General features: G+C 42.0%; 1 protein-coding gene across 5 annotated transcripts in view; it reads right to left on the reverse strand.

The window, feature by feature from the left end:
* Nucleotides 1-27,374, reverse strand: part of pik3r2 (phosphoinositide-3-kinase, regulatory subunit 2 (beta)) — a 51,403-nt gene that overhangs the window by 12,600 nt on the left and 11,429 nt on the right. For 3 of the 5 annotated variants that reach the window (XM_028019877.1, XM_028019880.1, XM_028019878.1), the window contains 3 exons: nucleotides 11,315-11,407; nucleotides 9,419-9,487; nucleotides 4,277-4,426 (listed from right to left, as the gene is read on the reverse strand). In XM_028019877.1, the coding sequence (XP_027875678.1) occupies nucleotides 4,277-4,426; nucleotides 9,419-9,487; nucleotides 11,315-11,407 (312 nt within the window). Of the gene's footprint in view, nucleotides 1-4,276; nucleotides 4,427-8,907; nucleotides 9,035-9,418; nucleotides 9,488-11,314; nucleotides 11,408-27,374 lie in introns of those variants that run through there. The other 2 variants (XM_028019879.1, XM_028019881.1) reach the window with 2 other exon arrangements.

The raw sequence follows: 27,374 nt of genomic DNA on the forward strand, positions 1-27,374 counted from the left end.
GTTTGTAACACAAAAGAAATTTAAAAATTTTGCTTCACCCAGATTTTTATATCTTGTAAATGCACATTGAGTGTCGAATGTATGGACTGGAAAATACAATAAATCTGTAGAATAAAGTATTCTGCTTGAATAACGTATTCAAGCAGAATACTTTATTCAAGACTGATCAAGATAGCACAAAAAGAAATATCATTTTGGACATGTTTATTTTTGAGGATGTACAGGTGTTGTCCAAGTGTACTTCTCAGTGTAACTTCTCAGTGCTTCAATATACAGTCATCAATGAGGGCTCTAATAAAAGATAATGACCAGAGGAATCCTCAGATAGACACATTATTACTGATAGTGGAAATTACCACTAACTCCCCCCACACACTGTAACGGTACGCTAACAACCCATCACCCCGCCTCCTGTTTCTCCCCCCATGAGTTACGGTACGCTCTACCCATCTCGCTCTGACTGTAGCAGCGGATGACTAAAAGTTTTCGGTATTCTCAGATCCAAAACTTGTCAGTTCTTACAGCCATAATCGTCCACTCTCGTGAGTTGTGAAGTTTTGCTGAAGAAATACATCCAGTTTTGACATGTTTTGACAACATGTCTCTCCGTGGCTGTCCGTTGGTGAGAAAAAGTCCTGTAAACACCTTTACGAATGAGGGTGCACAGAGCCTGACTTTGACACAGCATAGACACACACATTACGCATGGTTACGCATGTAGCCGGTGGATTCATGTCAAAACAAACCCCAAAATGCCTTATATCCTTATGACAGGACACGTGTTGGCTACACATCTGTGGCTTTAGATTTAGTTTCCAAGTTGACCAGTCAGAAATATTCCAGAAAGAATACAGATATGTCAAAATGAGCTCAAGTAGCTCTCTAGATATTATTGGCTCGATAAAAGCAATTTCTTAATATTATTGGTCGAATGTGGTGTCAATCAAAAGGGGGGGCTCTAGGCTGCCCAATAAAAGCATGATACTGGACACCAGCAGAGTTTAAAGAGGAGAAAACGGCAGAGAATTCAGACAATTTAGATTTGTCCGATGGATGGGATGCCACCAGTTAAGGGGTTAAAAATCTCTTTTTTGTGTCACTTTTTCCATTTTCAGACCTTCAGCTGTAGTAATGACTGGAAGATATTTACTTTTAAATGACCTATTAGAAAACAGCATCATCTTTGACATATCTATATTTAAAACAAGTTTAAGATAATAAAGACTTGACTGTTAAATAAAAGCTGACTTTTTTTTATTAAAAATGCTGTTACATAAGAGACCACAGCCATCTACAACAGTATCACCAGCATGTATATATCACAAGCGCTTTTAAATGCTGTTGTTTTATAATGAAGAAAAGCAGCCAAAGATCTGATCCCTGAGGAACACCAAGATGAAGTTAAACCTCCTACTTGAACATACTACAATTTATTAAACAGTTGTCAAACCACTGAAGAGTTTGATCTGACAAGTCAATAGAATGAAGTGGCTGTATTAAAATCTCATGATTCACTGTATCAAATGCTTTAGAAAATTTGATAAAGTAGGCTGCACTGTCATGATATGTGGTAGAGGTGGTGAGGCAGAATGCAGCAGACCAAGGTTGAAATGAATGATGGTGGTTTAATAATGAAAATAAGCACAAACAATCCAAAGTCCAGGCAGCACAGCTGAGCAGAAAGGCTAAGGCTCAACACTGGTAACAACTGGCAAACTAATAGACATCTAGCAACAGACTAGATGGGACAGCTAAACAGCAAGACAGATTAAACAGACTGGCACGACAAGGACCCGACAAAGACACAGAAACACAGGTGGCATTAAATACACAGAGGGTAATCATGGAACGAGACACACCTGGGAACAATCAAAGGGTAGACAGGACAACATGAAGACCCAAAATAAACACACAGAAAAACTCAAATCAACACAGAAAACCAAACCCTTACAGTACCCTCCTCCCCTCAAGGGCGTCTACTATACGCCTTAAACAGTCCAAAAAAAACAAAAACACAAGGATGGGCAGAGGGGCGCTGGACGGGGATCCAGAGTCCAAAACACAACAAAAAACAACCCAACCAGGGTGGGCGGACCCCTTGTGGGAGGTCCAGTGGGCATCGGGGTCCCAGGGGGCGGACCCCTTGTCGGAGGTCCGACTGGCATCAGGGGCAGACCAGTGGAGGCGCGTCCGGCGGGCGCAGGGAGTGTCGAAGGAGGAGCAGGGGGCTGACAGACATCTCGGAGGAGGCTCAGGGAAGCAGAGACTCGGAGAGGGCACTAGGAGGCGACGAGGACTCTCTGGGGCCACTGGGAGGTGGCGAGGAGTCTCTGGGGCCACTGGGAGGCAGCAATGGAGCTCTGGGGCCACTGGGAGACTAGGGGGAGACTAGGGGGCAACGAGGGAGCTCTGGCATCTCCCTTCCTCATATCCTTAGTGTAATGCCCAGCGCACACTGCACGATCTTAGAGCTGTCGGCCGATTGTTGGCCCATTTTCAAAACCTGAGAGATCACACATTAGCCGACAGAAATCTTAGGTATAACGGTTCGATCGGGTTTGATTGTGCCGTGTGGTGTCCAACAATGGGCACAAAATAATGGCTACAACTCCAGTTAACTAATTTTAAAACCAGGCATTAATCAACGCTTTACTAGAATCTACCTTCAATGCATGTGGCTAGTGTCAGTCCTGACTGAATGAAAATCACTATAACCTATTTATGTCACGTTAACGAAGAACAGCTGAAACGTTTATCAACAGAGGTTGCAATTTCGCTCCAACTCCTCCCCTTGTCATTTCTATATTCTTTCCATGAAATGTTGAATAAATATTAATGTTTCCACATATCATCTCCAATGTTCGCTGGACTTTGGGTTGCACCGTGTCAGCTATTTGGGATTCCCCTCTGTAATTTCCCCTCAGAAAGCTAGAGGAGAATCCACGCTTTCTGATTGGCTACCTGTCACATTAAACAGGCTGTTAACCTCCCAGTCGGGGAAAACCCCTGATTTAGATCAGAGTAGCATAACACACCACACACTACAGGATGATCAGTTACGAAATCACAAGCGACAATCTTAGAACGGCCAACGTTCTAAGATTGTCATAATGGGAAAATGTACATGTGAACTAACGTGTAGTGTGAACTATTGCATTTATTGTGAACTATTTAAATCTTATGATTACTGAAGGGCAATATGGTATAGAGACTTTATAATCTGCACTCTTTTGGTTGAATGCAGTATTTATTTCCACTTTGGTGTTTTTATTCAAGTACATTTTTGTTAATGGAGACTGAGAATCCGTTTTGTTTTTGTTTGTGGTTGTTTTGTTTATTTCATCAGTTCCAGTGTTAAGTGTTCTTTTGAAAATAAAGTGTATCTATCTTTGGCAGGAAATCACATGCATTATTACGTCATTTCCATTAAATCATTGTAAAAAGGCCTTCAAACAATATTATCGTTTATCGCAATAATTTTTGAGACAATTAATCGCTCAGCAAAATTTGTTATCGTGACAGGCCTATGGGGAAACCTTGGAAGCTTTGATGGTAGCCATCGGGGTGGTTATGGAAGGGGTGTGAGTCTGGTTCTTTATTCGATAGTAGTCCGACTCCAGTCTCATTTCCTCCAGCAGCAGCGGAGAAGGCAGGATCTCCACATCCTTGTAGAGATCCCTCTGTGCCAACTCCAACTGCTGCTGGATCCATCCCTCTTGGTCCGTTTGGTCCATAGACACCACAACCTCACCTTGTTTCTGGTCGGGTCCTTCTGTTATGATATGTGGTAAGGTGGCGAGGCAGAGCGCAGCGGACCAAGGTTGAAAGGAATGATGGTGTTTTAATAATGAAAATAAGCACAAACAATCCAAAGTCTAGGCAGCACAGCTGAGCAGAAAGACTAAGGCTCAACACTGGTAACAACTGGCAAACTAATAGACATCTAGCAACAGACTAGATGGGACAGCTAAACAGCAAGACAGATTAAACAGACTGGTACGACAAGGACCCGACAAAGACACAGAAACACAGGTGGCATTAAATACACAGAGGGTAATCACGGAACAAGACACACCTGGGAACAATCAAGGGGCAGACAGGACAACACAGAGACTCAAAAAACAGAAACCCAAAAAACACACAGAAAAACTCAAGTCAACACAGAGAAAACCAAATCCTTCCATGCACAGTGTTGCTTATCATCCAAAGAAAATTAATAAAATCTTTAACCATCAGTAAAACCATATACCACATGTCTACTCAGTGTCAGACCCACCTAGAGACTGCTGGTGAAGCAGCTGCTGCATCACTGCAGTTTGAAGTTGCGGATAGATGCATGCAGGGATGACAGGTGATGGGAGGTCTCTCAGGCAGCACAGGACACTCTCAGACAGGAAACCCACGTCACTCTGAGCAGCATCGCCTTCTGAAGCAGACAAAATGTCAAGGAAACTATCATAGAAAGAAGTTAATGACTGACTATTGGTAAACATAAGACAGAATCTTAGAGCTTCAGTGACATCTTCTTTGAATCTCTATGACTTGGCCACCAGGTCACGTCTGCTTCTGTGCGGTGAACGAAAGTTACGACTGTAACTACGGTTCAATGAATCCCGAATGACTGCCAGAGGCGGTGCTTAAGGCACTGAATGATCACTCTTGAGCATGCACAGGTTGAGAATCTTATACCAACATGGACACGTGTGACTTACGGTGACACCGGTAAGTCTATATAGCGACGTGACAATGACAGCTCAGTCCCTTAATCTTCTCGCAAAACACAATGATTCCGAGGGACTGAGCGCTCTGGCAGTTCTACTTCATCCCTATTGACCGCCAGAGGTGGTGCTTAAAGCACCACCTCTCACGACGATTACCAACAGAGTCCTGAGGAATCACACACAGAAGAGAAACAACTCCGAAAACAGGCCCACCTCACTGGGGTGATGATGAGCGCTGGGATAGGATCCCCTCTAATGGGTGAAAGGCAGCCAAGTTAACCCTGTAAAACCTAGTTAAGGTATTTGGAGATGATGGCTGGTTTAATGGATGAAGGCTGCTGCAAATATAGCCTAAAGAGTGACCCCAGTCATAGTGGCCCATGACACACTAATGCTCCTAGTGGAATGGCACCATACACCAGCAGGGGCTTGGAAGCCCTGTATAACATACGCTTGTTCCACCACGTCCACAATCCAACATGCAAGACGCTGTTTAGAAAGGGCCTGCCCCTTGCAGAGCCCTGCGTAGCAAACAGACCATCAGACTGCCACAGAGAAGCTGTGAGTCTGACATATGCTTCCAGTGCCCAAACAGGGCAGAGAGGCTCATCAGACCCATCTGCATCAAAGCGAACAAGCTGGAGGGGCACAGAGTGGCTCGCAGATGAGGCCACCTTAGGGAGAAATGCTACATCAGGCCAAAGAGTAAAGCCAGAGCCAGCTGGGTTCCAACGGCAACAGGACTTGGGAACAGACAACGCATGTAGTTCAACCACCAACTTCGCCGAAGCCATAGCGAGGAGAAAAGCTGTCTCTTTTGACAAACACTCAAGGCCAACGGTTCAAATGGAGATCACAGGGCAGCGAGGACAAGACAGAGGTCCCACACAGGCACGACAGGGTGTGTGGGAGGGTGCAAACATCAGGCACCTCTCAGAAACAAAGAAACATCCTTGTTACGGCCTATCGTCTGTCCACTCACCTCCATATGCCAGCAAGAGATGGCAGCATCCAACTTTCAGAGTGGATGGAGACTGACCCTGAGAAAGGAGTGCTTGAAGGAAGGTTAAAATAACAGAAATAGTACAGTGTACAGGGTCCTCATGTCTAGCATGACACCAGCTGCTAAAAACCTTCCACTTATGGGTGTACACCAGTCGTGTGGAAGGGGCCCTGGCATTAGTCATTGTATGTCAGATGTCTCTCTCATACTCTGAGAAGGAAACAATGGGCCCCGGAGCAGCCAAACCTAAAGTTGGAGGCTGCTGGGATTGGGATGCAGGATCTGACCCCCCCACCCCAGCTGTGACACAAGGTCCTTCCTGTGGGGAAGAGGCATTGGAGAGCTGCAACAGAGCCTGTGCAGCAGTGGAAACCAGGTTCTCCTTGGCCACAGGGGGGCCACTAGAAGGACCTGATGGCCCTCAGGAGTGTTGAGCATTTCAGGGGAAGTGGCGGAAAAGCGTAGAGCAGCACTCTCGGCCAGTCGTGTGCCAGTGCGGCCAGTCCCCTGGGTCAGGACGGCCAGGCGACTGGCATTCTCTGCCAGGGAGAACCAAAGTGGGCAATGTGTCGTCTCTTGGGACACAAATAGAACACAGTTGCTTTGCCGTACCTCTCCCAAATGACCCCCACTACCTCCGGGTGGAGCTCCCCCGGTGGCGGGTGTACCCGAGACAGAATATCGGCCGGAACATTCTGCACTTCTGAAATGTGGGCTGCCCTCACACTGGCAAAAAGGAGAGCTGCCCAGGTCAAGAGCTTCTGGGTCAGCCTCAGCAATGTTATCGACCATGTTCCCCCTTGATGGTTGATATGAAAAACCACTGAAGTATTGTCAGACCGCACCAGGACATGCCTTCCGCACATGTCTGGCAGGAAATGTTGCACCCCCGCTGCACAGCCTCCAACTCCAAGGCGTTGATGTGCTGCAGTTTTTCCCGCGGAGACCATGTCCCCCGGGCGATCTAATGCTGCCATGACGCCCCCCATCATGTGCTGGATGCGTCGGTAGAGACAACCTCTAGTTGAGACGGCATCAAGCCCAATGGAACTCCGTTCGTCATAAACACTGCATCTCGCCACTGAGTCAGTGATGCGAGGCATCACTGGCTCAGTGATGCTGGTGTCCCCACCACCAGGGACACCAGCAGTTTCCTGCGACAGTGCAGTGTACGAGATGGGTCTAGCCCATCTGAAGTGGTCACAGAGACAACAGTCCCAGGGATATTACTGTAGCGACAGCAGTCAGCTTGCCCAACAGACGAAGATAAGCAATAAAGGGGGGTGCACGGCCGGCAGAAAGGCGGACAGCATTTGCAAATGCCCTCAACACGCTGAGGCGATGGGCGAGCAGTCATAGTGAGGGAGTTCATCGTAATCCCAAGAAACGTGACCTCTTGAGATGGGACAAAGTTCCTCTTCTGCCAGTTCACACAAAGACCCAATAAATCTATGTGATGGAGTAATGTGTGTGTGTGTCCGCAGCCGCCTGGGCTTCCGTGGGCACACAGATGAGCCAATAGTCCAAGTAGGGCAGGATCTTCAACCCCTTGGCCTGCAGAGGACAGCCACGCACTGAGTGAACACACATGGGGACAAAGAGAGACCGAATGGAAGAACTCTGAACTGAAAATGCTTGTCCTTAAATGCAAAGCGTAGAAACTGCCAATGATGTTGTGCAATCGGGACATGAAAGTATGTGTCCCTCAAGTCGACCAAGGTGAACCAGTCGCCTGGGGAGATTGTCTGAAGCACATCCCTGATGCTCAACATGTGGAAAGGGATAGTCTTCAAAAACACATTCAAACCTCTCAGGTCCAAAATTTTGCAGAGTCCCCCAGTCTTTTTTGGGACTAAAAAATACTTTGAGTAAAAGCCCCTGGGTTCCCACAGGGGGTCGACAGGCAATATAGCGCCCTTGGCCAGCAAGGCGTCTCTCTCGTGGCTCAGAGTCTGAGCCACGAGAGAGACGCCTGGTCGTGAATCACCATCATCTTGACTCGACCAGGAACAGGAGGGCAGCAGCGGAACTGTAGCATGTAACAATGAGTTAGTGTAGACACCACCCATGGATCGGAAAGGAGAGCGGTCCAGCAACTGAGCTGGCCCGGGGTAAAGTGTCCCACCGCCAGCTCGGTGACCTGCTGCAGGGCCTACTACAGGCCCTGTTGTATTGCAATGGGTGCAATACAACAAACTAAAAGCAGGCAGGGTTTAGACGGGGCTGGATAAGTGCGCAAAAGAGGCGCAGAGGCACTCCCAGCAGGACGCTGCAATCACCTGCGATAAAGGCCGGCCAACTGCTGCCTGGTACGAGAAGCCTGGGCCAACCACTCCAAGGCTGCAAGCGCAGCAGAGCCAAACAACTCCCCAGGAACCACTGGAAGACTCATCAGGGTCCTTCTACAGGCTTCGGTCAGAGGAGACTGTGCCAGCCAAACCAGGCAGTGTGCCTGAAGAAGGGTAGACAGGACACGGCCAATTTCCCTTGACAAAAGAGCAAATGCATGAAGAGATGTGTCCATCAACCCTTGAGTAGGTGCATCAATCGCGAAGCCTTCCAAAGAGGCTGAAAGACCCAGTAATAAATGCGACAATGAGTTACCAATTCGCCCCAAACGAGACCCCAAGTCATATTCTCTACAGAGCAGATCATCTGTCACACGACACTGAGGACAAGGACACCTGGCATTAGCTCTCAAAGCCTCATCTGGCGCCACAGTGAGGAAAAGTATGGCAGGTTCGACAGAAGGCATATGGCCCAAGCCAAACTTGGGCGCATCTTGCATGGCCGCCAGGGCCCTGCCATCAGAGGTAATAAAAATAGGCAAGCCGAACATGGCTGCACAACGTAAACAAAAGCAAGCCCGAAAACGGCTGCTACATAACAAAATATAGGCAGCCGAACACAGCTGCATAATGAATGAAAAGGCAAGCCCGAAAACAGCTGCGATTAACAAAATATAGGCAAGCCGAACACGGCTGCACAATGTAAACAAAAGAAAGCCCGAAAACGGGTGCAATACAACAAACTAAATGCAATCCGACCTACAAATACAAGCCAATACGGCTAAGCAAACAAGCTGGTCGAAATCTGCTAACGCCTTACCACCAGCAATAGGGAAATCGACGAGGGAAGCGAAAGCGCCCCCGTTCCTGCCGATTAAAAAGAAAAACAACTTACCAAACGAAGAACAAAGTTGTATCAAAGAGGAGCTTGCGCAGCCTCTGGAGGGTGAGATGATCCTCGCAGCTCCGACCGTAGTCTCGAGGCTACCAGCGACAAGCAAATAATCAAATGTCTTACCACCTCTTCAACCTGCATGCGAGAGGATGAAAAAGGGACTGAACCGTCATTGTCACGTGACTATATAGACTTACCGGTGTCACCGGGGGTTACACGTGACCATGTTGGTATAAGATTCTCCACCTGTGCATGGGCAAGAGTGATCATTCAGTGCCTTAAGCACAGCCTCTGGCGGTCAAGTAGGAATGAAATAAACAATATTCACATTACTGTTGCAACTTAGCATCTTTGTTGCTATATTCAGAAAAGTTTCAAAATCAGTATTGGCAGCTCAAGCTTTTTAAAGATCGGCCAGAAAACTGCGAAAAGTGCACCCCTGAATCCAAAAATGAGATTTGAGTAAGTATATATTCATTTATATATTTTCCAACCCAATCACTGTACTCACCAGTGCTCGGGGTATACACTGAGCTGTCTGATGTGCTTGCTGTTCTGTACAATATTTTGCTGTCCAGACCTAAGAATAGAAAGAGCACATCAGTAAAAGTTCAAAGAAAGAAGCAGAGAAATAAGCTCAAGAAGAGAAACTGATGGCTTGAACTGGAATAGTTTAACATATTATCTTCTAAAAAAAAGATGGAACCAGGACATGTGGTTTTCCCTCTGGTGGTTATGTAGCAGTGTACACAGTAGAGCTTCAAGAAAGAAACAGGTCATTTGACAAAGTTAATAGACCAGAAAGTATTTCTGACAGACTAGCTTGAAAAGAATTGGTTTAGACAGTTTGCATCTAGCAGGCAGTTCCTGGAGACAGGTCTGTCTGTCAGGTAGGAGTGAAAAGCACACAGCATGTGTGGAAGAGGCAGTTCTACAGTGCAGCTCTAGTATTCCTGCTTTCCATTCAGAGACAGCTTTTCTGTCATCCTTTTACGAAATGTCAATAATTCCACTTTACCACTGTTGGAGTGAGCAACAGGGAACATGGGATAACAAAATTATCTGCACAAAGCACTAGTAAAATGCCTTTTTAACAAGAGTGTACTGATTAAACATTAGATGAATTTATAGAAAGAAATCACAGTATGAAGCTTGTGGCTTTAGTTCTGTTAGAGCTGCAATATTATTTAACATAATATTTCTGACTGGGTTAGCATCAGAATACATTAAAGACCTCTCAGGTCTTCTGGTTCAGGGAAGGCAGAGCAGGCCAGATATTGAGAAGCACCATTCAGCTTCTATGCACCACAAATCTAGAACAAACTTCCAGAAAACTGCAAAATAGCCAAAACACTGAGTTCTTTTAAATCTATATTAAATCTAGACTGTTTAGAGCTGCTTTTGATCCATAATAACTGAACCATTGACCAGTATGTTTGATGTGTATTGATGATTTATGAAGCATAATTTAACTGTAGTGTCTATGTATGTCTTTTAAAATATTAATGCCAACATAATATGGATGAAATAAACAAAGCCTCAACATAATCAAGGAGTTAGCTAACAGGAAAATATCACTGAATGCATTTGAATTATCTGTTTCCCAAGGTAAAAACAACAAAAACAATGCCAAATAATTATATCCAAAATACACAGTACAGTTATGTCCTCAAGGAGGGAGCTAAAAGCTAGCACGCAACACTAAAAAAAGCAGAAGGCTCAATGCTGCCTCTATAAAACCAATAGACAGAACATCATTATCAACACAAAACATTTATGTGCAAAATAAGCTTTGCTGTCATGTTAGCATTATTTGGAGTTTCTGCTTTGCTGTGTTTGTGCTTTAGTAGAAAGAAGGAACTGACCCTCAATCAGACACAGTCTTTTGGAAAATCTTGCAATACTGAACGGACTTTGCTCCAAACAAACCAGACATTTCGAAGAGGCTCTGATGCATGATGTAAGAAACCCTGTGCGTTAAGTGCTACAACAGTTTGACTTGTTAACTTGTAACTTTGGCATAAATAAACTTGGACTACAACATCGCTGCGAGAGAAAAAAAATTGTGGATTCACAAAATTGATTAGCCACAAGTAATGATCTTGTTTAGAAGTTATTGCAACTATCATATTTGTTCCTTCTAACAGATTTGTTTTCCAATTTTATTGTACAAGATGAATGCCTCAGTAAAGTTGAAAAAGACCTGATCACGAATACACTGTGTGGCCCTTTTCATTTCAAGAGTTTGCCAAAAAGTGTAAATAAGAGAAAAAGAACTAGAGTCCAAAAAGGAGGAGGCAGAACTGCAAATGGAGTCCTGCTGGGCTCCACCACCCTCAACTGAAGGTGGATGAATAGTGTCAGCTTGGTCACAGGATGAACGGACAGCCGGATGACGTGGATGCACCTCTGTGTTCGATGGCTTGGATGAGGCTGATCAGGTCTGGGGGAGCCGTCTCTGGTGGAGTGAACTGCTGGCTGAGGTCTGGCACTGGAACAGCTGAAACAACAACACAAACGTTTGTTACATTGGTTAGAAAACCAGATGAAAGATTAGAGTTTTGTGTCCCCTCTTTCTCTTTAAGAAAGAGGTGGACACACTGGATTTCGTTTGAAGAACGAAAGTGGATTTCATATCCGCACCTTGCTTGGTAAAAAAAAACCAATGCATTAAAATAAACTACTGTCCATGAAGCAAACAATTGAATCGTCAAATTCAAATTCAAAACTACTTTATTGATCTCAAAGGGAAATTTAATTTACTTGAGTAACAAATTTGTTTGCTGTTCATAAACTGATGAAAGAAACAAGTTGCTAACTAAAAGGAGCAGGAAAAGAAGAGAGAAAAAACTGCAGATGGTGGAAAAAAACATTATCTACTTCACAACTCCCCATGGACTAAATCAAACCTTTTCAGCAGGGAGAAAAGAAGAAAGAGGAAGATAAAAAAAAGAGAAATCTCATTTCCCTCCCTGTTCTTCCCCTCCCCTCTTTCTCCTCTTTTATCCACTCTGGCTTTCTATCTCTCTTCCCCAGCGCTCCATCCTGCTCAGGGTTTCACCTCAGCTCTTTGCGTGAGTGGAGCACAATAAAGGATTAAAACTACTGAACAAGCAGAAGCCTGGTGCCAGGCCTGGCTCGGACCAGTCAGGCAGCCACAGCCTCCTGCTCCATTCAGGACTTAGGGTTGAAGGGGTGGAGGGGTGTGGGAGGAGTGGGCTGTTCCACTGGATGTGGGAGGTGGTGGGGGGCCTGGCCTGGCTGAGGCTTGGCAGCCGATGAATGTTCCTGGCTCGCTAAACCGCTGCTGATTATTAATTTGGGGAGTTCAGAGGAGTAACGCCGTGTCAGCACATTCCCTCCATGTCCTCTCTCTCTAAAAGCCCCCTCAGCCCCTCCTGAATGTCTCTGTCTTGTTCTCCAGCCTCTCTTCGTCATCTTGCTTTCACTCTCCTGCACACTTATTCTCAGTAGATTTTCTCTTCCACTCTTTCACCCCCTTCAGGCCTCTCTCATTTCATTTTCTTTTTCCCTCTTTGTGCTTCTCCCTTTGCCTGGATCCATATTGGCCAGCTAGCCCTGAAAACTATGCTCTGAACTGCCTCTGCCTCACAGCAGACCTTATTTCATTCTCACCATCATGTCAGAGAATATGTTTCTAGGTGCATAATACCTTCTGCTCAGTGTTAGCAAAGTGTTAGCAAAGTGTTAGGAAACCAAAGAATCATACACTTTTAACTAGGGATGCACCGGTCCACTTTTTACACCTCCAATACCAATACAAATATCTGAGGTTTAGTATCAATCAATACCGATCCGATACAGAAAAACTGCTGGTTGACTTAAAAGGTTTTTTCCACAACACAGACATAAATGTACAGAATTACAAATTTATATTATACAGTAACTCTGCACCAGCACAGACACTTAAATACATCAACAGTTTCACAAGCTCGGTCAAACATGTAAAAACAACAACATTCATTTGTTCATTCAGGAGTATAACAACCAATGTAAAATAAATGATGAAGAAACTGAAACAACAGGTTGACAATTTTGGTCAAACATTGTAAAAAATAAACTTCACCAAACCTTCTTTCAAATGGTTCAGAAAGTGCAACTAGAAATTCTAAATATAATGTAAAATAAATAAAGCATGGTGTAGCCCAGAGCACAAAGCATAGAAATTGACTGAATAGATTTGTCTCTATGAATTTAGCACATAGTCACTGATACCCAATCTAGAATTGTTTACAATATCAGGGCCGACACAGATATTAATATTGGATCAGTGCATCTCTGCTTTTAACTCCAAACCTAAGTAGGGACAGAAGTTTAACACATTACTTTTGATTAATTAATTACATAGATTTTAACATGTTAAAAATCTGAATGCAACTAATTGTATTTTTCTCTTTACCTATAAAAATCTTGAGCTGGAACTTTTGTATTTGTATGAACACCCTGAGCTTACAGTCTGACTGCTTTAGAGACCAAAGCATCCCAGGAAAGTTCTGACCTTAATTTAATTCAGAATCTGTGCTGAGACTCAACAATTGCTTTCCATCCAATGAGCTATAACTTGAACTATTTTACAGAAGGACTGTACAAAATGTTCTGCTCTATAGATGTTCAATGCTGTGACGGCTTATATTCAAAAGCTAATATATGAGCCTGATTAGAAGACTATTGTAATTTATTAAATTTTATTGTTCATGGCATTGAAATAACCAAAACTGAGCATCTCTTCTCATATCAATCTAAACATTTAGGAGTTAAAATATTCAGCTGCTAAACTTAGCCTTTTTTTAAAACTTGGACTTAGAAAATAATGGGTAAAACACAGGAAGGAGGATAAAACCTGTCAAGCATTTTAAAACCATGTCAGTGACTCCATGAAAAGTGGCGACAAGACCAGTTGGCGTCTGGCTCATGGACAGTGTCTAACATTGTGTATGCTGATGCTCAGGTTTCACTACTCCATGTCTTCAGTACATCCCAACTATGTCGACAGGCAATCCATCACAATGACCGGGCACACTTTAAAGCCCCAACAGAATACATTAAATCCCTTAGACATTGGAAAAAGATGCCACTACTGTGGCAAACACAGAGAAGAGGGTTACAAAAAGTCTTAATGCTCTGCCAAATAATCTTTTAGAGAGAGTTAGTAGCTGCATTTCCATTACAAATATGTGAAAAACTATCAATATTCTGCTAATGTAAAAAACAAAAACAAACTAATATCCCAATTGCAGTCTCCATTAAAAAGAAAATTAAAATAAAATAAATTAAAATCAGATTGTTTATGCAGTTAGTTATTAAAAATGATGGTATAGTTACACAAGATATTGTAAAGGAGCAGTATTATGTAAGATTTAGTTTTTTGAGCTTTACATTATGTTCTAATGAATTCCCTCATCAAAAACATACTTGGAGCGTTGCTTTGATTCTTTCATCAATGTTTGAGAAATCCTTTAATCTCCTATGGCAACCATTCAGCCTTGCAAAACTGCAACTCCTACTCCAAGATTCTGAGCTTTGGCCTCATAGAGCAGCCCTCCCCCTATGATTGTCCCTCTCAGCTCCTTCAGACTAGCCAGCAGTTATTAGCAAAACACCTGTTAGAACTGTACATCTGCTGAGCTCATTATAGGCGCTATGTCTCAGAGAAATGTTGGTAAATACACTGTTAAAGGGTTAATAGATGTGGGGTTTTAGCCTTGATTTAAAACTCAGTGTTTCGGATGTTTTGCAGTTTTCTGGAAATTTGTTCCTGTTACGACTGGCTCAAGGTCATAACAATAACGGGAGACCATGCAGGGATTAAAGTGCATAAAAAGGAATGTTTATTAACACAAACAGCAATGGATTGAGGATGTCAGTATCAGTGGTATAATGCAAATGCTTGGATGTGGTGTATGAGTGCATATGGAATTGTTGAAGTGCAAAAACAAAGACAAACTCAAATGTGCAAAAGGAAGGGAGCTGAGGCCTGGTAACAAAACACCGCAAGCATCAAGGCAGAGTGGACCCTCAAGGCGACCCAGAAGGTGGAGACAGTCAGATTTAAATGCTCTGTGCTCCAAATGAATAAAATCAGCAGCACCTGTAAAGGGGAGGAGCACAAAGACAGACAACAAGACACCTGCAACCCAGCCCATAAGGCCCAGGGCCGTAACACCCCCACCCTTAAGAAAAGGGCCCCAAAGGGGAACCTTTAAAAACTCAAAACAAATATGAATTTAAAAATGTTTGGGTTGCTATTACGTTACCAAAATTTAGTGTTCAGGATGACAGCCGTCACATCGTCAGCCTCCATGTCCCACAGTCATAAGTTGCTGTGCCCATCATGTCTGGCCACTGGTCAGGAAGACTGGCAAAAAATGGTACAGCAGCTGAAACAGGACATGTCCTTACTGCTTCAACACCCTCAAGATACCAAGAGGAGAAAACCACTTATGAACACAGACCTGACACACAAGTGACCTACCACAGGTTCACAGCCAAATCAAAATGGATTCACAGAGTTACCACTCCCCAAAGCAATAACCAGCAATCCAACCAGATCTGAACTGGTGTTACCCAACACAAAAGGTCACAGCAACAAGTGGTCCACTACCACAAAACGTTGCTACACAAGTCAGGTAAGCAAACGTGACCGAGAATATGGAGATCGATACCCACAACATGATCACTCTTAGCATGGTCCAGCACCATACTCAAAGTTACTGCTGTCTCACAGCCAGCAACACCAAAAGAGTGTCAAACCAAAAGTGAGCCGATATCGCCACAACACCAAAAGGTCACATCACTGCTTAACCAAGTGTTCAGGATTCTCCTCATCAAATAAACAAAACATGGAGCCACACCCACAACAACCCCAGCATGGTCCACTACCACACTCTTAAGGGATTCAAACAAAATGTGGGCCAACTCCTCCACCAGAACGGTCATTTCACAACCAGGCTCAAAGCACACTTTGTCCTTCCACTGAACTTGAAACTCGAACAAGTCTGTTTGCTGCTTACCGGACAAACCAGTGACAGTCGCCATTAAAAGCGGAGACGAGTTTAAACAAGGCTCTAACACACCAACCTCAAACAAATTTTAAATTTCTAAAAGTGCCGATCACATTTAAACGTGACACTCGAGACAAGATCATAACTGCTCTGCCATCATTATAATTGCTCTTAACACATCTACAAAACATTTAACCATTAAAAGCCTCAACCTGATCCATAGTTTATAACGACGGACAAGTGACAATTTAATGCACAATAAAAACTCAAAATGACCACCCACAGTGTGTCCCCGCTAACTGCCTAGCGAAGAAGCTTACAAACTCATCCCTAGTCTTCGGGAGGCATAGCGATGGGTTGTTTATGCATTTAAAAACCAGTGGCATGATAAAGGCGACTAGCAGGCTGTCACCCCCTCAAAACCATGGAATGCTCCTGAGCCGATGAAGGGAAAGGGGACAGGGAAGCTCTACCCGCCGTAACTCCACACTAGGAAATAATGCGGTGAAACGCCGCTAAAATCTGCAAGGAGACACCTGCTCAAAAACGCTTTACTAGTGCACATTAAAAACTTGACACTTACCTACGTATATCGTTAAAATCAAAGCTATGGAACAAGCATCCCGCTCCAAAATCACAAAATACACAGCATGTTATCCAAACCACCTGTATATCCCCCAAGAGCGCACGAGTCCAAATAAGGACAATTACGTAACGGGCTTCCACCGTCACCAATTAAACACACAGAGAATGGCGTCTGAGCGTAACGCTATCGAGCCAGATATCTAGGCCTGTCACGATAGCAAATTTTGCTGAGCGATTAATTGTCTCAAAAATTATTGCGATAAACGATAATATTGTTTGAAGATCTTTTTACACTGATTTAATGGAAATGACGTAATAATGCATACGATTTCTTGCCAAAGATAGATACACTTTATTTTCAAAAGAACACTAAACACTTGAACTGATAAACAAAATAAACAAAACAACCAAAAACAAAAATAAAATGGATTCTCAGTCTCCATAACAAAAAACACACTTGAAAAAAAAACTAAACAACATAAAGCCAAAGTGGAAATAAATACTGCATTCAACCAAAAGAATGCAGATTATGAAGTTTGTATATTATGTTGCCCTTCAGTAATAATTAGATTTAAATGGAAAAGATGGGCACATCGACTACCTGATGCAATAGTTCACACTACATGATTTTTTGCTCCTATTTTTCCCCTTACAACAATCTTAAAACGTTGGTCTTTCTAAGATTGTGTGGTGTGTTACGGTAGATCGTCTCCGATCTAAATCAAGGGTTTTCCCCGACTGGGAGCTTAGGGACACCTGTTGAATGTGACAGGTAGCCAATCAGAAAGCGTGGATTCTCCTCCGTGTTTTCTGAAGGGAAATTACAAATGGGAATCCCAAACAGCTGACACAGCGCAACCCGAAGTCCAGCGGACATTGGAGATGATATGTGGAAACAACATTAATGTTTATTCAACATGCAAAGAATACAGAAATGACAAGGGGAGGAGTTGGAGCGAAATTGCTACCGCAGTTTATAAACCCGGTAATTTTTCAGCTGTTCTTTGTTAACGTGACGTAAATAGGTTATAATGGTTTTCATTCAGTCAGGACTTTACGCTGACACTAGCCACATGCATTGCAGGTAGACTGTAGTAAAGCATTGATTAATGCCTGATTTTAAAATTAGTTCATTGGATTTGTAGCCATTATTTTGTGCCCATTGTTGGACACCACACGATCGAACCGTTATACCTAGAATTTCTGTCAGCTAATGTGTGATCTGTCAGGTTTTGAAAATGGGCCGACAATCGGCCGACAGCTCTAAGATCCTGTAGTGTGCGCTGGGCTTTACACTAAGGAAATGAGGAAGGGAGGAGTCAGTGGAGAGCACCGGAGTTGAGCCCTTTTTCATTCAGTCTCAATAGCTGAAAGAGAAAAGGTCGGAAGAGACGATAATGCCGATAATTAAAATGACGTCGATAGCTTTAATTTATCGTACGATTAATTGATTTATCGTTTATCGCGACAGGCCTACAGATATCCAACGCGAAACAAGCGCTCAAACAACGTAATTCAGTCCAAAGGTAAGACAAAAAGTAAAACTTTCCGAACCAAACATAACTCACAAAACCGTTTGAACGAGCCCCCAATTGTTACGACTCAGAAGGTGGAGACAGCCAGGTTTAAATGCTCTGTGCTCCAAATGAATAAAATCAGCAGCACCTGTGAAGGGAAGGAGCACAAAGACAGACAACAAGACACCTGCAACCCAGCCCATAAGGCCCAGGGCCGTAACACCCAGATTTGTGCTGCGTAGAAGGTGAATGTTGCTTCCCAATTATGCACACTAAAAAGCTGCTTGCTCATGTAAGTGAACAGTAAAAATGGAGAGAAGTTTCAACAATTCTTATAAATATTTTAATCCCAAATATACGCAATATTCAAGTGTATGTCATTGTTAGGGGTTTTATTTACTGCTTCCTTTGCAGTTTCTGACATGCTAAAACAAACAGAACTAAAGAAGAATTATATAGCGGTGTGCTGGGAAACTGAATCCATCTGGTTCTGTAGGTGGGTGACACTGTAGCTCTTGTTTTGTCCCCTTTAAAAATCTCTTTGTTTTTTTTTTCTGTCTCTACTGTCTCATGACCCTCTCTCAGCCTCCTACATCGGCTCTTTGAAAATGTTTTCTCTATAGCGTGGGGAGAGCAGGGAGAGCAGGGAGAGCAGGGAGAACAGGGAGAATGAGACGAGGCCTCTCCTTTCAGAGCACTGCCTTGCTAACATGGTTTATGGGCTGCCCAGAGACAGTACAGCCTGTGTGTATGTGAATCAGGGAGAGAGCTGGGAGGACAGAAGAAAGAGAGGAACACGTTAGGCAGAGGGGGCTTTAGGCAGCGAGAAGGAGGACAAAGGGAGGAGTTTGCAAAAATGCCAAGGCATGGTTCACTTCAGCAGGCATTTAGAGGGAGGCCATGGAGGGGAGAAGGAGAGGAAACAGCTCTCCCTAGGTTACTAAATCTGTTTCTGTAGAGTCAAACTGTTGGGATGTTAAATTTACAACATCTGTTGCTACAAGAAGTATTGAAAATGCCTGTATCACTGAACTATAAAAGAGAGATAAGATGATCGTGTGTGTCAACATTTGACATGATTGTCACTTATTATAGAGCACATTTCTCATTTGGTAGGTTTCACCCCAGAAAATTATCTTAATGAAGCCTATTGGCAGTAGGGATGCACAATCCACTTTTTCACTTCCGATACTGATACCTTAAGCTTAGTGTCAGCCGATATCGATCCGATACAGAAAAACAGTGCTGAATGACTTAAATGTTTCTCTTTTTTTAAACACCGACATGAATGCACTGAATTACAAATTTATTTAGTAACTCTGCATCGGTACCACACACTTAAATACACTAAGTTTGGTCAAACATGTAAAAACAGCTTTCATTTGTTCAGTACTCCAATTAGAAGTAGAACAGCCAATGTAAAATAAATGATAAAAAACAGACAAAAACAATAGGTTCACTATCTTAGTCAAACATGTAAAAAAACTAACCCCAACAAACTGTCATGATTTGCAGTTGTTGTTGGTTCTGACCCAAAAGCAGAGAGATGAGGCAGCAACTGAGTTTGATGATTAATGAATATTTCAAGTGAGTACAAACGTCAAGGCAACTCACATGAGCAAAAAACTAGGAGCTAAAGGCTAGGAGCTCAGACACTGGTATCAACTGGTAAATTTTACAAGACAACAACACGACGTACGACAGCAAAGACAAGGATCTGACAGGGAAACACAGACACAAGTGGGATTAAATACACAAGAGGTAATCAGGGAACAAGAGACAGAGCTGGGAGCAATCAGGGCAGAGAAGACGACAGAAACTAAATTTACACAGAAAAACCAAATCCTCCCACAAACTTTCTTTGAAATGATTTAGAAAGTCCAATTGGGAATTATAAAATAAATAATAAAGCACAATGTCACTCAGAGAACAAAGCATAAAAATATTCAAATATAATCTGAATAGATCTGTAAATATAATCTGAGCAGATCTGCATCTATGGATCAGGCACATTGACACTGATACTGTACCTGATTTAGATAGTAATACAGATATTAATATCGGATCAGTGCGTCTCTAATTTACAGTATCACAAGGAACTTTAAACATGGATCACAGGTTTAAAGTGATTCTTGAATTATTTCATGTAAAGACTGATGCTATACTGGGCCTTTGCAGTTGACCCATGATAGTTACACCCACAAATGGAGACCTTAGTCCTTTGCGCGGTTGTCGCAGGTTCAATTCCCGGCCTGGCGGTCTTTGCTGCTGTCTTCCCCTTCTCTCATTACCCACTTTCCTGTCAATTAACTATCAAATAAAGGCCACTAGAGCCAAAAAAATCGTTAAAAAAAAGGGTCCCCTGATGAAGGATCATCAGGGGAATGTTATAATCCAGAACTGACCTATGACCTGGATGTTAAATGCATTTAATCGACAGGGCAATCATATCTAATAGCCAGTAAGGGTGAATTCTTATGCAAACTTCCTAAATCTGTAATTCTTGGGTGAAAAACTGTACCAGATTCTGGGACACTTGGGCCACATGCCAGCCCTTTCCACCTTGGAAAATATAATCTAACTAGTGCAATTTGTGGTTATTTGCATCTTTATGTGTCTCCCTGAACATCCATGATAACAAACCTACATAATTTGAATTTATTTCAAATACATTTATGCTTTTTTTCTTAGTTTATGGCAAGCATATCTATTCTTCAGGATGTACAGTCGTTTTGGACCACTACAACAGGCCAGGGGAGGTGGAATACATTCAGATATAGAAGTGAAGGTGGTGAATTCACCTAAAACTGAAAGTGGTGACAAACCAGATCAGATTATTCAATGACCCACCCACTGACGCAGCTCACAGTCTAAGTGAGTTTTTGGATTGATATGGTATTAAAAGAAGGTTTAAAGTCATGATGATGGATGCTGTTAGAATAATAAAACTTAGGTAAAAGGGCAAAACTTTTAAGACCAATGAAATGTGGCCATTCTTATAGGTGTAAATACTTAGCCAGGTAAAGAGCATCTGTTGTTTAATTTACAGACAAGGCGCTTCATTAACTGCCAGATTTTGTTGTTATTGAACTGTGTCATAAATGTTGCAAAGAAATAATCACTAAAAAACAGGCAGACCAGGATTTCTGACCAGTCATAAGGCATGAGACGATGACCATAAAATGTTGACTACCAATCCCTCATTGCAGTACTTCGTTGAATGTTAACTTAAAAATCTACATGAAGATGACTACTGATGGGGCAACACAAATTGGCAGTGTATCAATCAATCAATCAATCAAATTTTATTTGTATAGCACATTTCAGCAGCAAGGCATTTCAAAGTGTTTTACATCATATCAAACACAGAAGCACAATGCAACATAGAATCAACAATCAAAACACGACATTAAGTCAGGTTCCATCAATAAATTTGTAATTGATTACGTTTCAAATACAATTCTAAACAGGTGGGTTTTTAGTCGAGTTTGCATCCATAAAAGGTTTATCGGTTACACTCCTACTGTGTTATATGGAACACAATACCTATTGCTATTTTTATTCCCACTCACGCTCATAATCACACAGTTTAAAACGATGTAGATAGGATTTTAATGGGCTTCTGGCACAAGGCTCCGTACACCTCTTTCACGGAATTTCGAGCAGAGACTCGAAATTGACGTTAGTCAAAACACGACTCTATTCACTTTAATGAAAAGAAACCCACACAAACACCATCACACCGCCCAAGCTGTCTATAGGGTTTCTTTTTCAAGCAATGCCACAGCTGATAGAATAAGTTGGTAACACTTTATTTGACGGGTTGTGAATAAGACTGTCATGACACCGCCATAAACATGACATAACACCTGTCATGAACATGAGTAAGTCTTTATGAATATTTATGACTGTTGTCATAAAGTGTCATTCGGTAAATCATGACACTTTAATACAAAGTTGACATTATTCAAAATGTCTTCGCTATGACAACTAACCAAGAAATCATTATCTGACATAAATTTGTTATAAAAGTATTAGTGATTAAACTTTAAAAATTATGTAGTTTTATGTTATTAAAGCTAAAGTTTAATCACTAATACTTTTATAACAAATTTATGTCAGATTATGATTTCTTGGTTAATGTCAAGTTGTCGTAACGAAGACATTTTGAATAATGTCAACTTTGTATTAAAAGTGTCATGATTTGGGCGTGCCGTGGTGGCGTAGTGGTTAGCGCGACCCGTATTTGGAGGCCTTGAGTCCTCAACGGGGCCGTTGCGGGTTCGACTCCCCGACCCGACGACATTTGCTGCATGTCTTCCCCCCTCTCCTTCCCCGTTTCCTGTCAGCCTACTATCATATAAGGGACACTAGAGCCCACAAAAGACCCCCTGGAGGGGTAAAAAAAAGAAAGTGTCATGATTTACCGAATGACCCTTTATGACAACAGTCATAAATATTCATGAAGACTTACACATGGTCATGACTGTTGTTATGTCATGTTTTTGATGGTGTCATGACAGTTTTATTCACAACCCGTCAAATAAAGTATTACCAATAAGTCTTAATGATCTGTTGTCTTGTAGCATATCAGCACAATACATCAAAAGTGTGCTAAACAGCACCTCCAGGATTTTGCAATTTGTAATTTTTTGCAATCAAAATCACTGATTTTGTAGTGTTACTTCAGACATATTTGCAAGAAATTTGCAATATTTCTTTCCTCAGTAAGACCTTTCCAAACACACTTTATTACAAGGTGTGTAAAATAATTTCCTTCTAGCTGCTGGATTGAAACAGCAGCTACTAAGAAGCTCCAACGGTACAGTCTGTACTGAGGAATCTCTATTAGGGAATGTGTGTGAGGTTGAGCAGCTCTGCAAATGCAACAGATGTGAGACACCCGATATGTTTCCAACACCAGATCTGTGAAAGCACAAAAAAGCAGCTTCACACAGTTCCATTCAGCCTACTCATAAGTATATTGTTTATGTCCCCCAAAAATGGCAAATTCTGATTCCAGGTCAAAGTAAAGACAGACTAAATGAAGTAAAAATAATTGGTCTAGTTGTCATTTTACAGAAGTTGCTCTCTCCTGTCTCTTTATCTAGTTAGTTTCCTCTGTTTCACCTCTTCCACTTCAAACACAACAGTTATAGGTAGTTGTAAGCATGTGAGATTTTGTCACATTTTTACTGTAGTTGAATATATTAATTACTGTTCCTAGATATATCCTTCCTTAAGTAAAAAAGCTAACATAGTGGACATACACTAAGCTATAAAATCTGGGAACATAAACTAAAGCTTAGCGTGTCAGTCAAGTGATCTCTGAGTAATAGAGTTTATTATCTTAAAGTAATAGCCTTAGCGCTAACATAATGAATAGACAAAGGGTTAAAGCAAAGGTAAATCAGAGTTCACAGCCAACATGCTTAGTGCCACTGAGTCCACCTGTCATACGGCATGTAAAGTAGTTCAAATCAAATCTCACATTGTGGCAAAGGAGAGATAGACATTTTTGTGCCGATAAGCTCACAATAACTTTGGGTGCCAAAGACACATGTTAATGTTTAATGTGACTGGCCCCATGGATGGACAGACTCAATGCCAGATCTCTAGAGTCCAGTACTTTTCAGTAAGCAGATGGATTAGCCCTTTATTATTCAGTAGAGTTTGGTTGGCTATGCCTCCAAAGAGATAAGGCTTATGACGTGTTGTAAGAAAAGATTAAAGGGTTAACCCACGGTCACAGCCAAAAGGGAGTACCCTCTAAAACTACTGGAAATTAGAGGGTGACAGTTAAAGATGTAGTTCACCAGGTTCAGCAGTAAGAACACAGACTAAATTTAAAAGTTTCAGAAACTACCTGTCTGACAACATCAAGTCAAGTTTATTTGTATAGCACATTTTCAGCAACAAAGCAGGTTTGTTGTGATCTGTGTTTTTCTGTGTTTATTTTTGAGTTTTCGGTGTCCTTCAGTCTCTTCGTTGTCCTGTCTCCCTTTGATTAGTCCCCAGGTGTTTCTCATTCCCTGATTACCTCCTGTGTATTTAGTGTCACCTGTGTGTCTGTGTCTTTGTCGGGTCCTTGTCTTTTTTGGCGTCTAGTCTTTGCCATCTGTGTTCCCAGTCCGTCGTCTCGTCCCTTGTGTTAACGGTTGCTACCGGCGTCGAGCCCTGGCTTCCGCTTGGCCGTGCTGCCCGTTGTTTGGACCATGGTGGACTGTGATAACACAGTCCACAGTCCATAATAATATGGACATTCATTATTAAAATCAGTCATTTATCGTATCCTGGGTCTACAGCGTCTGCTTCACCACCTCTACACCGCATTTTATGACAAGGTCAAAGAAATTTACATCATAAAATGAACATACAGTCATCGATTATGAAACAAGCAATAAACATTACATTTTGCAAAATGCCATGATCCAAATTATCAAGCAAAAAATACATCAAATATGAGAGAGGTACTGCCAGTTAACATGAGTATTTAATGGCAGCTACTGCTGGTGTCCTGGTTGTCTACAACCAGATATTAGTTTTTTCAAAGCTATTAAATTATTGACCCAGACTAGGTTGGTTTGGGGTGATACTTTTTTGTCTAATAAAAGAAATCATAAGCTTTTAAACAAGTTTTAGATTTTACTGAAGTCATCTTTGTCTGATAATAGAATGTGTTAAAAAGATCTGAAACATTTAAGCGTGACAAAAAGGCAAAACCAAAAGAACTCTTTAAGGAAGGAAATGTTTCACTGTAAAGGAGGCAGTACAATACAGTCTGAGTGGGGATTCAAATTTGCCAATTTAATTTGACCATAAGACATGCTCAAAGTCTAGAAGTGAGTGCTTTCCTACTGTGGCTATTTTGAACAACAGTCTTATGAAAAGGTTGGAACTTCTCATTAAATATTTATTTCTTTGATAAGAAATGTCATTTTGATTTTGCTTTCATTTCTTATCTCTGGACAAGAAACTGATTTAACAGCACCTTACACAATTAATCTTGCTTTACTAATTAAACAAAGGAATTAAGCTAAATGTGTATTCTAACTGAGGAGAACATCAGGAAAACTAGCCCCACAAAGCTAGTCTTAGCCGCTGTTGCTGAAATAATTCAGTGAGATGCTTCTTGTAGCTATTTAAAAGTCTCTAACAACGGTTTGAGAAAGTTTTTTTTTTTTTTTACCCCTCCAGGGGGTCTTTTTTGTGGGCTCTTGTGTCCCTTATACGACAGTAGGCTGACAGGAAACTGGGAAGGAGAGGGGGGAAGACATGCGGCAAATATCGTCGGGTCCGGGAGTCGAACCCGCAACGGCCGTGTCGAGGACTCAAGGCCTCCAAATATGGGTCGCGGTAACCACTACGCCACCACGGCACGCCCGGTTTGAGAAAGGTTTGAGGAAAATTTTTACCCACTCCTCAATCATCCTCTTGTAATTCACCAGGCATTACGAGATGTAATGCCTGGTGAATTCTACATTCCTGCTGCAGCAAGGCATCCCTAAACAATGAAACTTCCAGCTCTATTCTTTAAAGTTGGAATAGGGTTCTTTTCCTTGACTAGTGTATTTGGTTTATGCCACACGTGTCCTCTGTTCTGCTGAAAGAATAATTAAATTTTAAGCAAACCTGCTTACAATTAGGCAAATTTTTGTTTTTACCATATCATAATTTTTATGCATATTTTCCAACTCCAAGCTGTATAAACTTGAGTGCTTATTGAAAATAAACTTATCAGCTTAATGTGTTTGCTTAATGAGTGAGGGTGGGACCTAAGGAGACCAACGCCCAGTATCAAGGTATTAGGCAGCTTCTTTTCCTCAGGCAAATTGGGCCAAAAAAGAAATGTGTCTGTGAAAAGTCCAAAATTGTAAAAAGTCTTTCAGAAGATATCGAGGCAACCATCAAACGTTTTACTGCAAAGTCAACAGGATCAGAATCACAAGAAACATGTTGAGAAAAAAGACGTAAATGAATTAAGAATAAAACGTAAAGCTACCAGGAACCCATCATCTTCCAGTGCTGTCATATTCCAGAACCGCAACCTACCTGGAGTTACCAGAAGGACAAGATGTTCAAAGCTCAGAGACATGGCCAAGGTAAGGAAGGCTGAAACCCGACCACCACTTTTAAAACGTTTTATGGACTGATGAGATGAGAGTGACTCTTGATGGACCAGATGGATGGATCAGTAATGGGCACAGAGCTCCACTTTACGTCAGACGCCAGCAAGCTGGAGGCGGGGTGCTGGTATGGACTGGTGTTATTAACGATGAGCTAGTTGGACCTTTTCAGGTTGAAGATGGACTCAAAATCAAACCTACTGCCTACTGTTTTTATAAGACACTTCCTTCAAGCAGTGGTGCAGGAAAAAAATCTGCATTTTTCAAGAAGCCCATGATTTTTATGCAGGACAATGCTCCATCACACTCATCAAAGTACTCCACTATGTGGCTAGCCAGTAAAAGGCCTTAAAGATGAAAGAATAATGACCACCAGTACTAAACTCCATTGTTCAATAATCATGCACACATAGGTATTGTCCTATAAAAGCCAAAATCTCACTTTTACTTTCTTAAATATTCAAGTCTGAAAGGTTATTAACATTTTGGATTGACCGAGAGCGCTGGAGTTGTTGAACAACTATAGCACGCACAACTTCCCTAATAATTGTGCTTCACATTGTAACATCTAATTCGTCACCTTACTTTAAAAAAATATGCAAAATCATTGCCTCAAAAAATTAAGCAATGTCATTCATCAAGCGGTCCGTCGTGTTTTTGAGTTTAAAAATGTTTAAAGTTGGCAGGAAATTTGAAAATATCACTTGATAATTATGTGTTATTGAAAGATTGTAAGATTAATCCCTGAAAACCAACTACAAAGTCTTAAAAAATGTAAACATTTTAAAAAGACTTTAAGCAATGCTTAGCCTGGTGGGGGCAAAAGTAAAGCCTGGTGCCCCGCCAGGGTTACAATGCACTATGGGGAAACTCTGACATCTATGCAACAATCGCCAATACCTGTTTATCTCCTGCAGTATGGCTAAAGCTAAGATTTAGCAGTACTTGAGTGGAATGCAGCATACACCATTTATGTCCAGTCCATCACAAGGCAATGTGGGGGGACACAGGACAAATAAAGATACACACTGAAATATGGGGGAATTTTTCTGCCATAATCCAAGAGCACACACATTCAGTCTAAAAGCAGAATTTCATGTCTTTTGTTCTCAAAACTTGTAATACTTTTGCTTACATTTTTATTTTGAAATCAGGACTTCATGTCTTTCTTCTCAAAACTTGTAAAGAGTGTACTGAAAACTTCTCCTCACGTTCAA

The sequence above is a fragment of the Xiphophorus couchianus genome, chromosome 6, assembly GCF_001444195.1.
Source record: "Xiphophorus couchianus chromosome 6, X_couchianus-1.0, whole genome shotgun sequence".
Lineage (NCBI taxonomy): Eukaryota > Metazoa > Chordata > Actinopteri > Cyprinodontiformes > Poeciliidae > Xiphophorus > Xiphophorus couchianus.